This window comes from Lolium perenne, chromosome 1 (genome assembly GCF_019359855.2).
Source record: "Lolium perenne isolate Kyuss_39 chromosome 1, Kyuss_2.0, whole genome shotgun sequence".
In the NCBI taxonomy this organism is placed as follows: domain Eukaryota; kingdom Viridiplantae; phylum Streptophyta; class Magnoliopsida; order Poales; family Poaceae; genus Lolium; species Lolium perenne.
Window position 1 is genome coordinate 225,021,484 of NC_067244.2, and position 13,932 is coordinate 225,035,415.

Here is a 13,932-nt window from a genome sequence, read left to right on the forward strand (position 1 = left end):
TTACAATACACATATGCAAAGCGCACACCAAAACCGTACAACACAAGAACATGCATGATCACAATACTTGCTTTCTCTTTTCACAGTTATGATTACAGTACTTGCTTTCTCTTTCACATGCTAAGGCGAACTGCTATCAGTGAAATAGACGAATCCTTGCCCAGGTGACTGAAATGCGCACATAGATGCCCCACACTGCCAAGGAAGGAGCACTTGGCATACACCAAGCACAACAAATTTTAGGGCAATAAGCAGGAAGATGTCCAGCTAAATTGCACTTCGCACAAGGACTAGGATCATCACGCCCTTCACTCCTTTTATTAGGGAGTATTTGACGGTTTGCAACCTAATTACCATGCCCACCTTGAACAGCAGCATCGCGGCGCTCGTTAGACGCGCGCTGGCCACCACCAACGGAGGAGTTCTGGCTAGAACCCTCCTGGAGTTCGCGTTGCCAGACGTGGTTCCGGGTACGAGCGATGGACTGTGCTCCGGTGTCCCCCCCTCGTTGAATGGGTAAGTTAACAAAAGAAGTCCAGATGTTTCAAGTTTTGACACAACACCCCTCAACTTAAAACGGCCACACTGGGGACGAGGAGGTTAAAGAGGTAGCCACGGCTCCGACATGCCGTCGCCGGCGCGAACAGCAGGAGGCTACAGTAGGATTTGATGGCGTCCTGCAAATCGCCATGCTCCCGTCGCCCGGACGTGGCACCGGAGCATGCTCTGCTTGTTTCTTGTAGGAGTCGATGAGCCCGGCCGCCTCGCCCAGCGCCTTGCCGATGGGATCTCCCATCTCAGTATGCAGCATCCGCAACCTAATGGCGCCCGTCGTCAGCCAATGTAGCTGCACGTGGAGACTACAGTAGCACTGCTCGAGCCTGGCGTACTCCTACTTGTTGCTCTGTAGCGCCACGAGAGGTCGTGAGCACGGCGGCGAGCATCGCAGCGGGCAGTCTGGACATCTACGCCAGCTTAGTGGCCTTCATCAGCAGGTCCCACGCTGGTGGCGCCGTAGGGCTCGTGCGTGCGTTTGTTCCTAGTAACTAATTCGTGAACTTGCTAGCTAGCATCTGTCGTCTGGTTTTGATCATCAAGTTGTCTGCTAGTTTGGTAGATTTTATATGTGGCGTATTGCCGAAGGTTTGCCTAGTTTTTTCCCGCGCGACTCCACTGAAAGCCCTGGCGAAGGTACTACCCGATCTGAGCTAATAGGCTGTGGCGGTGCCGGAAACTTGCACGCACAGGTCCACGGTAGGTAACCTTCATACTAGACGCGAGCTCCGGGTCCATGACGTTCGGCGACGAGTGCACGCCTTTGACGCGGTCCCCCACCCAAGCCTGCCGCTCGCTGCTACTGGTCTGGTGCTTGCCATTCCCACGATAAGGACATCATACCACACGGGCAGCACAACTAGTCTTGCCTGGCACTGCTGTTGAAGTTATGCCACTTTTAATTTAAGGAGCGATGTGTCGAAAACATAAAACATCTAGGGTTATATAGATTTTTTTTCTAAGTTAGTCACGAAAGGGTATCAGAAGATCCTAGCCGTTCACTTGGTTCAAAATTTAGAGAGGGGGGGGACACCGGAGCACACCTCACGAGCGATTCCGTTGCCAAATCGACCACCAACACAACTTCCAGCAGGAGCCCCTCGCCCACCTCCACCGGTTGTGCCACGCCCTCCGCCATGATCTCCCATAGCAGGCGAACGAGCCCGATCCGGATGCGACACGAAGGGTGGAGTAGCCGCCACCTACGCAAAGGAGCGACGATCCTGTCGATTTTTCCTGGCCACCAGCCAAACGACTCTCGGTAGAGAGGAGGTGGAACCCTAGGAGTCCACCAGAAATGGCTAAACAGCGGAAGATGTCGTGGATATTCCCCATAAATCGGAATTGGGGACTAAAAGGGACGAGGAAGATGTCGTGGATATTCCCCTCCGTAGGTGTTACTGTCACTGTCGAAGCACTTAACGGCGCAACAATGGATATGGGGGAGACGTTACCCTAGTACCTAACGGCGGTGCTGTTAAATGCACCTGATGAGTTCCGACCTGGAAATCCACGGCGCAGGGGGTGCCACGTCGTGCCGCCGAAGGAGAATCTCCATACTTGTCATTATTGAAAAGAGACTCCGGCAGCAGAGCTCTCACCAGAATACACGCATCATCATAAAGGAACGTCACCCCCCCCCCCCCCGCCCCCCCTAAGCAGGCGCGAGTCCCTAATCCTCTCTTTGTCGTCGAGAAGGAGGAGATGCCTCGACGCTTTTTGATGCACCACAAGGACTCCGTCGAGGAAGGAGGAATCCCGACGATCACCAGGAGTAGGGAGAGACGTGTAAGTGACACGCCAACTTGAGACGCGAGAAGAGGAAGCCGTCGAAAGTGCCCAGTCCAGAACTCCAGATAGCTCCAACTGGTAGTGCCCCAAAACGAATGTGTGTGTGACACGATCACTTGGAGTACAAAAAAACAATACTACTGCAGTGTAAATTAGTATCACTTGTGTGCTAATCTCGTTGCTAACGCATGCCTGACCGCGTCGCCAAACATTGTATTACGGGAAAGAACCTCTAACATGTACTAGAATATGCAGGGCGCCAACAAAATTAGTACTGTTTTTGCCCTAGAATTCATCCTCAAGGATCTAACATAGAAATTTATATCAAGCAACCACTGATTGTTCCTTTAATTGGGGAAATTGTAACTACCGGCGCATATCGGTTCGGCCTAAATGGCTTCGTTTTTATAGAAAAATGCAGCTGGTTTTCTACATAGCTAAAGAAAATACCAGTAAATGATTCGTTTTCATTGTTTTGAGCATGCTCACATATTGAACAAATATTCAAAATGAGTTTTGTCCATCTGAAAAAATTGGGGCCTCAGCATCTACATTAAGTGCAACGAACATTTTCTTCGGTCAATGTCGCTTGTTTAGTATAGAGGAGACATAGTTCTCTGTTTTTCTCTGAAGAAAACATAATGCATAAGTGTCATTGATACGTCTCCGACGTATCGATAATTTCTTATGTTCCATGCCACATTATTGATGATATCTACATGTTTTATGCATACTTTATGTCATATTTATGCATTTTCTAGCACTAACCTATTAACAAGATGCCGAAGAGCCAGTTGCTGTTTTCTGCTGTTTTTGGTTTCAGAAATCCTACAAAAGAAATATTCTCGGAATTGGACGAAATCAACGCCCAGGGGCCTATTTTGCCACGAAGCTTCCAGAAGACCGAAAAGAAGACGAAGTGGGGCCACGGGGCGACGACACGCCAGGGCGGCGTGGCCTGGGCCCTGGCCACGCGGCCCTGCTGTGTGGGGCCCCCGTGACGCCCTTTGACCTGCCCTTCCGCCTACTTAAAGCCTCCGTCGCGAAACCCCTAGTACCGAGAGCCACGATACGGAAAACCTTACTGAGACACCGCCGCCGCCAATCCCATCTCGGGGGATGTAACAACCCAACTTTTTGTGCATTGTTTTAATCTTTGAAATACAAAATTTTGGGCTAACAAAAACTTTTTCTGTTTCTCAAAGTTGCATGCATATAGTTCATCATGCTCATGCATTGTAGAGATTGTGTGTTAATTGCTTGTGAATGTTGTGTTGTGTGTGGATCCTTAAAACCCTAAACCTACCTATTATTTTTTTTTGAGAATCCCTTTTTCCTATTAGTTGAGCAATTAAATTTCCATAAGCCCTTTGAGCATGTGATCTTACTAGATCAAGTTCCTTTCAAATTTCCCTCCTCCATATTTTCTTCTTCTTTCCTCAATTTTTAAATCTGAAATCTTTCTAAGGATGAGTACCTTTGACTCATCACATTTTGTACCCAGAATTGTCATGGATCATTCTATGTGATCAATTTAATTTCTTTTTCAAAAATTAGGATTAGGTGTGAAGAGTCATGCCGGCCATGATCTTTCCCTCTCTCTTGTTCATTCTTTTCACCCCCTTCTCCACACCCACACCCTAGTGCATGTGATCATGCTCACATGTGATCTTCTTAGATCAAGTTTTCTTCAAAACTCTCTCCTCCATATCAATTTGTTCCCTTCTCAATTTTAACCTCTGAAAATTCACCAAGATAGTACCCCTTTTGACCTGTCAAATTGAGTACCAAGAAGTTACTTGGATCATCTTTATGGAGCTTCTCCAAAATTTTCGAAAATGGGGAGTAGATGAAAATGGCCATGCCGGCCATGACCCAAACCCCTCTCATATGATCATTCTTCCCACTCCATCTCCTCACCACACTCACCCACGACCAGAGGGAAACCCCAGCACCATTCTGCACCCTCCCTATCCCTGGCATTCGACCTCCCTCTCTCCTTCTCTTCCCATGATCACCACCTCGGGAACCAACACAAGATCCATGGGATCTCCTTCCCTCCCCCATCTTTGGCAGCTTCCTGGTGTCCTGCACGACTCCCAGCAAACCCTCTCCATCTTTGACCCCGCGTACACGCCCTCAGTTCGCCCTTCCTCTTCTTACCCGCTTGGCAACCCCCAATGGCCGGTGACCACGTCTGACCGACCACGGCCACGTCGCCCACTCCACCAATCCGTCCCGGTGGCGCTAGCCTTGTCATCTGGACGTGCACTGCTCGACCGAGCCTCGGAGACATGCCCGCGGACCCCGCCCTTGACCCACCGACGCTGCCGCCGACGCCGCTCCGCCCTGTCCCGTGTCGAGCATCTGGCAGGCCGCCCGCCCCGTCGCATCCCTCCTCTCTGTTCCACTGCGAGCCGCGCGCTAGCTTCCAAGCCGCGGCACCGCCTTGCAACCCTGCAGCGACGCCGCCCAACGCGGCCAATCCCTCGCTGCCGCCCGTTTTCCCCCGTCGGTGCGCAGACCGAGCGCACGGTGCACCGGCCTGAGCTCTATAAAGAGGGCACCGCTCCCTCCCTTCTCTCATTTCCTCGCCACCATCTCTCAGAACACCACCAGTTCACCGCCCTGGGCGGAGAGGAGCCCCGCCCCTCCCTGCTGCTCGTGCGCGAGCTCGACCACGCACGGGTTCCGGTGAAGGTTGACGCCGGGAACCGCCGCAGTTGCCTCTCCCTCCTTGTTAAATATGCGCACCCTGCTCCCCTAGTTCTAACGCACCTTCGTTCTCTTCCCAGGGTTGCCCGTAGACGACGCCGCGCCGAACAGCGTTTCCGCCGCCGTCGACGTCCGCCGGAAATCCCGTCTCTGTTTCGGCCGCCCCGACCATCATTCGGAAGCCCTCGCTCCGCAGCTTCGAGCGCACCAGATCCCGTCGTCGGCCTTGCCCCGAGGTGAGCACCCTCCACTCCGCCAGTTCCCAGAGTCCGCCTGTGCACGTCGTGCACTCGTGCATGGGCGAGGAGGACGACGCACAGCGGCCGTCGATCCTCCCTTGATCGGACGGCCGCATGCGCCCCTGGCCCCGCACGCCAGCGTGGCCTCCACGCGCGCCCCCCCCCCCCCCCCGTTCAAATCCCGGCTCCCGCGCGTCGCGGATGGAGCTGGGCCGCCCAGCGCCAGATCTCAGCCGATCTGGGCCGGATCTGGCCAAGCCCAGTCCTCCCGGCCCGACCCCCTTTTAATTCTTTTCGTTTATAAATCTGCCAGTAAACCTTTGTCTCGTTTTTGAAATTCCATAAATTCATCCAGTAACCAAATGAGTTGGTTCAAAGTTCTAAATGCTCACAAATGAAATCTCTACCACAAATAATTGCATGCATGTCATTTTGTGCTCTGGATATGTGCTGAAGAAAATAAACCTAAAAAGTGTCTGATTGTGTACTTTATTTATTGTGTGATATTTATGCAACCTTTCTGCATGAGGTCAATCTGGTTGTGCAGTGTATGTAGATAGCTTCATTTTGGCACTAGTCCCACATGTAGGAGCTTCATGTATTTAAACTGTTTTAGAAAACAAGATCTGTCCAGAGGGAGAGTAAATGTTTTTTTATTTGAAAAATAATAATGTTTTTGAAACAAAACCAAGTTATACTGGTAGATATACCTATAGGCTAATTCTGTGCCAAAGGAAATATTTTTAAGAATTATAGTTTTTTTCCAAGAATTTAATTACTGAAACAGTATACCTTTTTAGTGTTTGATTTTTATAAAATCACTCACAAATCAGAAAAATACAAATCCAGTGGGGTTAGTTCACATTTGTTCTTAGCTATCCAGGGGTATGTTTGGTTTTTGTAGGAGATGCTCTGATTAGCACTGTTTTAAGTTTTGGAGCACTCTGGTTTCTGACTTGATTGAATTGTTTAGGACAGTAGAAATTTTATTTGCATATGATTCTTGTGCAGGTGTGTTCTCCATGTCAATAGCTTTCTGTAGATATGCTGCATGCATTTTTGTGACTTCCAGAAACATTTAGGTCATTTAAATGGTGCATAAGTCAATTCTGGAATTGCAAAAATCATATCTTTTGTTTTAAAAATCATAAATGGGTGAAACCACTTTCAGTAGCTTGCATTTGTCAACCTCTACCTACTGTGATTTTATCAAATTTTTGTGTGCATTATTCTGGAGATAGTTTGTTGATTGGTATGGTGTGTTTCTTTTATTTTTGCGACGATAGATTCGAACGCCGCCGGAGACGAAGGAGGAGGTGACTTTGGGGGATTTGAAGAAGAAGACCAGGGACACTTTGCTGAGCAAGGCAAGCCACCTCTTGATGCATCTCTGATCCTATACATCTTATTCTTGCATTATTACAAGTTTTACAAAGGTGCATGTCTTCTATTTATTTTATCGGTGGTTAGTGCCACCTGGAGTTTTATTATTCCACCCTTAGGGTGCAGCCCTCGTTGGTACCTACTGAACACATCTCAATTAGTGATATGGTGCTTATCACCTTGTCATCCTTGTCGCCATTTTCCGAAGAAGAAGTGGACTATAGGTCGGGAGCCCTGGAAAAATGTTTACGAAAATTGTTTTCAAGAAAAGAAGTGTTTCGAAAACCTTGGAATGGGGTAGCCCTGCCCAAGTGTGAATTTATGGAAGGAAAGATGTTTATGAAAAGAAGTTTTGCTGGAGGCAAGTGAAGAAAATTTGTTTTCGAAAAACTTTGGTGACTAAGTACCTGAACCGGACCTAGCCAGTACAACCACATTACCCTTTTGTGGGACGGGGCGTAGCGTAGTAGTTTGTCTCGCCTTAGTTTGGGTCCTGCAAATGTAAGGGGTAGTCCGAGCATGGACACCTATCGACCGTGGCCTTCCCGACGAACGGGGAACGCCTTTCCATTGCGTATCGATGGCAGGGGTACAACCTATGAGCTCCCATTGAATAATGCCCCGCAGTTGGTCGCGGCATTCCGGAGGGTCGAGCTGGTCGGGGAATTTGCTACTCCTGGGTAAACGACCCCTCGGACTCTGGTGTTGGGAGGTACAACTCTAGGCGGCATGTCTTAGGCTAAGGCGAGCAGGCGAAAAACTACGATCGAGTATTTGTCGTGGCATATGTTATTATGCAGGGATGATGCCCACACGCTAAATACTCGGATCTTGTGGGGAAAGTGTACAACCTCTGCAGAGTGTGAAACTATTCGAATAGCCGTGTCATGATTACGGACGTGGGAATGGAAGCTGCTTGGCATTAAAGAGTTTTTGGTTTCTAAAAATGTTTTCTCAAATATTGTTTTGGGAAAGTGATGCCAGTGGGACTGGTGGAAAGGTACCTGCGAGGTACGGTGGAAAGTTGGAAAGGAAATGGCCATGTGAGATGGCTGAAATTAAATTGGGTCACCCTTACCTGTTAGTCTGCAAATGATATGGTTTACCAAAAAGTTTTCAACCAAGTTATGGAAATGTCTTGTTCTCGAGAGGAACCACCTCTCGCTCCTTGTCGCCCTAGATAGTGCCTTTTCCTTGCTACTGCCATATTGCATATCCTTTATTTCTCTCTAAGGTGGTTTGCGAGTACATTCAAAAGTACTCACTGGCATTGTTGTCCTGGTTATCTACTTGACCAGACTTTGAAGAAGAGTACTTCGAAGAAGAGGAGTACGACGCCGAAGACGCGAACTAGGACGCTCTCCCGATCGGCCTTTGTAGGGTAAAGGCCTGACTTGGGTTCCACCGCTTTTGGAGTCAAGTTGTTTCATTGCTGTTTGGTGAACTACGGCCTTGATGGCCTATGATGTAAGACTTCGTATTACTTAAATTCGGTACTGTAATGGATGATGTATTCTGGTATCAGTTCGGTTATGTATTCACGATGGAATGATCTTGGGATCGTGAAATTGTATGCATAACAGGAGTTCTGGACTGGTAAGTCCGGGGCCCCACAGAGCTGGTATCAGAGCCATCCTGACTGTAGGAGACCTTAGTTAGCATGGGCGTTAGAAATAGAACAAAAATTATTTTCTTAAACAAAAAAAGGTTGACTAAATGCTGAAAATGCTTAAGTCCCTTACCTCCTTCTATTTTCCAGAAACTTTACTTGCATTACTGTTTTATTATGCTTAAAATTTTGCACACTGTGGTCACTAACTTAATCTACTTTAAAATTTGTGTAGATGCCGATCGAGTACACGCACGTCCGTCAGGTTGGAGTGAGGCCGCCCCTCTACTTCTTCGAGCGGGCCTTAGCCGACCTGGCTATTCGCTGCGGGCGTATGGTGCCCGAGATTAAGGGCGTCCGTACTGAGAGGTCCACAGACTCGGAGATGGCCTGGCTGGTCACCTGCGTCGTCAGGGGGAGCGGGATTTCCCCCGCTACTGAGGAGTTCACCATCGACGTGATGGAGCGCACGTGGCTCGACGGGATGATTCGAGTCTCTCAGGAGGCACTTGCACGCCTTGCCTTTCTTCACCCGGAGGTTGTCGCTGACACTGGCTACCAGTACCTTGGCCAGCGCGACCTCGCGGGCCAGCCCGTGGCCGGCGCCCCACACGCCGACACCGCACACCAGCTGCACCACATGGAGTACCTGCTTCACCACACTCAGACTCAGCAGGACCGCGCCCGTGAGAGGTGCGATCTGCAGGAGGATGAGATCGCTACACTTCGCGCTCAGCTTGCTGCTACACAGGCTGACCTTGCCAGTGAGCGCAAGCTGAGGGTTGCCGCACGCCGGAGGGTTACTCGCCTGAAGGCGAAGGTGACTTCGCTGGAGGCCCTGGCGCCTGAGATGGAGGCCACTATTGAGGAGCTTGAGGACGACGGTGAGGATCTCCGCAAGGAGAACGAGGCTCTCCTTAGTGACGACGATGACTACGAGGACGAGGACTTCGATATGGAGCCTGATACTGAGGATGAGGCCTTCATCAACGATGAAGATGAGGAGCCCGAGCCACTGATGTCCGAGGAGGACCCCGAGGAGCCAGCCTTTGTTGAGGAGGACGCCCCACCTGCACCTGAGGTTCCTGTTGTGGACCTCGATGACTTCTAGAGCACCACCTTGGACTCGCACCACCTTACCTTAGGGCGATGAGATAGGCCCCCTTTTGCGATGCGAGTAGACTTGTGATGATGGTTCTATGAAACCATTCTTTTGGCTGTGTTGTATGAGACTTATGTGTGATGATGTATGCTACATTGTGCCATCGGCACCCCTACTATGCTATGCTACCGTTTGCTTACTTTGCATTTGTTGCGCCCGTTTTTGAATTTCCATTTTTATTTGCAATCCCTCCCCTTTTAAGTAGCTGCCCATCTACTTGTTCCTTTTTGTAAATCTGAATCCACCCTTCTTCAGGATGGTGGAAACCCGTAGAGGAGACCATAGCGGGGCAAACCGAGACCCCCCTCCACCTCCACCTCCGGAACCAACTATGGCTCAACTCCTGCGCATTATGTTGGAAGACCGTGAGGCAGCCCGTGCGGAGCGTCAAGCTAATCTTGCTACTCTTCAGCACCTCACTCAGCTTGCTACTGGTAACGCCAACAACAATAATGGCGGGGATGGAAATGGAGACCCCCGCTCCAAGCTGAAGGATTTTCAAAGCACCAACCCACCTATCTTCTCCAAGTGCACTGAACCCCTCGACGCCGATGATTGGCTTCGCACCATTGAGAACAACTTGGAGGTTGCCGGAGTCGGCAATGATGAGAAGGTTCTGTTTGCCACTCATTACCTCTCCGGACCTGCCCGCGCTTGGTGGGAAAATGTCAAGGCTATTCAAGCCGAAGGACACGTCATCGGCTGGGAAGAATTCAAGACCAAGTTCCGCAAGACCCACATCCCTTCAGGACTGATCAAGCTCATGAAGGATAAGTTCATGAATTTGAAGCAGGGGAGCATGTCTGTGGTGGACTACATGGACAAATTCACCACTCTGTCCCGTTATGCTCCAGAAGACACCGACACTGAAGAGAAGAAGAAAGATCGCTTCTTGAATGGTCTACATGATGAAATGCAGAGCATCTTGGTGGCCGTTCCATACCCTGACCTTGAGTCGCTGGTTGATGCCTCTATCATGGTGGAGAGCAAGCGCAAGAGTGCATTTGAGAACCGCAAGCGCAAGGCGATGATGCAGCAAGGCAGCTCCAGCACTCAGCGACCCCGCAACTTTCCTCCTCCAAGGCCGGCGCCCCAGCAGCAGAGGGCACCACCCCCTGCACCTCGCCCCAACAACCCCAATCGCAACTACAACCCTCAGCGTTCTGGAGGAAGCAACTACAACCCCAACTACAATCGCCAGAACAACACTGTTCGCCCCGCCACCACTGGATGCTATACCTGCGGTCAGCCGGGTCATTTCTCCAAGGAGTGCCCCAACCGAGCCACTTCCGGACAGCGCCCCAATGCGCCCAAGCCTAATCCGGGACAAGCTCGCACTGCTACTGGAAGGAACCCGAATCAGAAGAAGCCAGCTGGACCAACTAGGGGACACCTCAACCACGTCAATGCTGAACAAGCTCAGGAAGCTCCGGATATTGTCCTGGGTACGTTCCCTGTCAACTCAATACCCGCCGCTGTCTTGTTTGATTCCGGAGCATCCCACTCTTTTGTTACCAAGCCGTTTGCTAGGAAGAGTGGTTTGAGACCTACGATCATGCAACGTCCTATGTTAGTCCAAATTCCGGGATCCACCACCAAAACGGATCTATCCTGCAAGGATGTTCCTATAGATATTCAGGGGAAGCGTTTCCACGCGGATCTGATCGTATTAGGAGAACAAGGTTTAGAAGTTATCCTTGGGATGAATTGGATGGTGAAGTACAAGGGTCACATAGATTGTGTTCGCCGAGCCATAACATTGGCTGCTGAGGACGGAGAAATAGTTGAGCATGTGGCGACCATACCTTCATCGAAGGTCTTATGCAAGACGAGTGTCGCCAGTCCAGCCCTGCATGAAGTACCCATAGCTTGTGAGTATCCTGAGGTTTTTCCCGATGAGCTACCCGGTATGCCCCCTGATCGGGATATCGAGTTTATCATCGAACTAGTCCCCGGAACCGCCCCCATCGCTCAGCGACCTTACCGGATGAACCCCCAAGAATTAGTTGAGTTGAAGAAGCAGTTGAATGATATGTTGAGGAAAGGTTTGATTCGCCCGAGTGCATCTCCCTGGGGATCTCCCGTTATCTTTGTGGATAAGCGGGACGGTACTATCCGCCTGTGCGTGGATTACCGGAAACTGAATGATGTCACCATCAAAAACAAATACCCCCTCCCGAAGATTGAAGATCTATTCGACCAGATGAATGGCGCCCGCGTTTTCTCTAAAATAGACCTCCGAACTGGTTATCATCAACTCAAGGTTCGAGAGTCAGACATTCCCAAGACTGCCTTCACCACACGGTATGGACTTTTTGAATATACCGTGATGTCTTTCGGACTGACCAATGCCCCTGCCTATTTCATGAACCTCATGAATAAGGTGTTCATGAAGTACCTCGACAAATTCGTTGTGGTTTTCATCGACGATATTCTGATCTACTCCAAGAGTGAAGAAGAGCATGCTGAACATCTGCGAATAGTTTTGGGGACGCTCAGAGACCATAAGCTTTACGCCAAGTTTAGTAAGTGTGAATTTTGGCTGAAAGAGGTAGGATTTTTAGGTCATGTCATATCTGCCGGAGGAGTGTCTGTCGACCCGTCCAAAATTCAGTCCATCATGGAGAAGAAAGCCCCTACCAATCAGACCGAAGTCCGCGCCTTTTTAGGATTGGCGGGATATTACCGCAAGTTTGTTGAGGGATTCTCCAGCATTGCGAGACCCTTAACACAGCTATTGAAGAAGGATAAGAAGTTCGAGTGGACCGAAAAATGTGAGGCCAGTTTTCAGGAACTCAAGAAGAGGTTAGTCACAGCCCCCGTCTTGACCATGCCCGATATTACCAAGGATTTTGATGTGTACTGTGATGCATCAAAGCTTGGATTGGGAAGTGTGCTGATGCAAGAAGGAAAGGTGATAGCCTATTTGTCAAGGCAACTTCGACCGCACGAGATGAACTACCCTACTCATGACTTAGAACTTGCCGCAGTAGTTCACGCCCTGAAGACCTGGCGCCACTACCTAGTGGGAAATCGTTGTGAAATCTACACCGACCACAAGAGTTTGAAATACATCTTCACCCAGAGGGAGCTGAACATGAGGCAGAGCAGATGGATGGAGCTTATCAAGGATTACGACCTCGGCATTCATTATCATCCTGGTAAAGCTAATGTGGTAGCTGATGCCCTTAGCCGAGAGCCCTGTTCGTTGAACGCCCTTATCAAGATCGCTCAACCTAAGCTATATGAAGAGCTGGAGGAGTTCGGCCTCGAGCTCGTTAGCCATGGTTTCCTGGCCAGTCTCGAGTTGAAGCCTACTTTATTCGATCAAATCAAAGAAGCTCAAGTGGGTCATGAGAGTATAGAAGGAATCAAGCGTAGGATGAATAGGGAAGAAGTTCCTGGTTTTGAGGTTGACGCCAAAGGAGTTTTGTGGTACAAGGGACGCCTGTGTGTACCAAATGTTGAAGACCTGAAGCAACTCATCATGAAGGAAGCTCACGACACCCCATACTCAATCCACCCCGGAGGAACCAAAATGTACCAAGACCTGAAGAAACAATTCTGGTGGCACGGTATGAAGCGCGAGATCGCCTTTTTCATTGCTCGCTGCGATGTGTGCCAGAAAGTGAAGGCTGAACATCAGCGACCAGCTGGACTACTCCAACCCCTCCAAGTTCCCGAGTGGAAGTGGGAAGAGGTTGGAATGGACTTTATCACTGGACTTCCTAGATCCCAGCGTGGTCACGACTCCATCTGGGTCATCGTCGATCGACTCACCAAGGTTGCCCATTTTATCCCTGTCAACGTGAGGTATTCTGGAGCCAAGTTAGCTGATCTATACATATCCCGAATCGTGAGTCTCCACGGAGTCCCCAAGAGGATAGTGTCAGACCGAGGCACCCAATTCACCTCGAAATTCTGGAAGAGCCTGCATGAAGCCCTCGGAACCAAGCTAGCCTTCAGCACCGCCTACCACCCACAGACCGGAGGCCAAACCGAAAGAGTAAATCAGATTCTTGAAGATATGCTTCGTGCTTGTGTCCTCGCCTACGGAGCAAAATGGGAAGATTGTCTACCCTTCGCGGAATTTTCTTACAACAATAGCTACCAAGCTAGTCTTCAGATGGCCCCCTTTGAAGCCCTATATGGTCGCCGTTGTCGAACCCCTCTCAACTGGTCCGAGACCGGAGATAGTCAAGTTTTTGGACCTGATCATCTTCGAGAGGCTGAAGAACAAGTCCAACTAATCCGTGATCGCCTCAAAGCCGCTCAATCCCGCCAGAAGAGTTATGCTGACTCTAAGCGTCGCGAGCTGACATTCAATGTTGGTGATCATGCCTACCTTCGCGTCACTCCACTCAAGGGAATGCAGAGATTTCACGTCAAAGGGAAGCTGGCTCCAAGATATATTGGGCCCTTCAAGGTTCTCGCTCGTCGAGGAGAAGTATCCTATCAACTTGAACTGCCTGCTGAAT

The 13,932-nt window shown here is 49.9% G+C and overlaps 1 protein-coding gene across 1 annotated transcript; it reads left to right on the forward strand.

Moving 5' to 3' along the window:
- The first annotated feature begins 9,785 nt into the window (after nucleotides 1-9,785).
- Nucleotides 9,786-13,266, forward strand: LOC139834230 (uncharacterized). The gene is made up of 4 exons (XM_071824704.1): nucleotides 9,786-9,957; nucleotides 10,051-11,270; nucleotides 12,333-12,889; nucleotides 13,089-13,266. Exons 1-4 carry the CDS (start codon nucleotides 9,786-9,788, stop codon nucleotides 13,264-13,266), a joined length of 2,127 nt encoding a protein of 708 aa, XP_071680805.1.
- The last annotated feature ends 666 nt before the right edge of the window (nucleotides 13,267-13,932 follow it).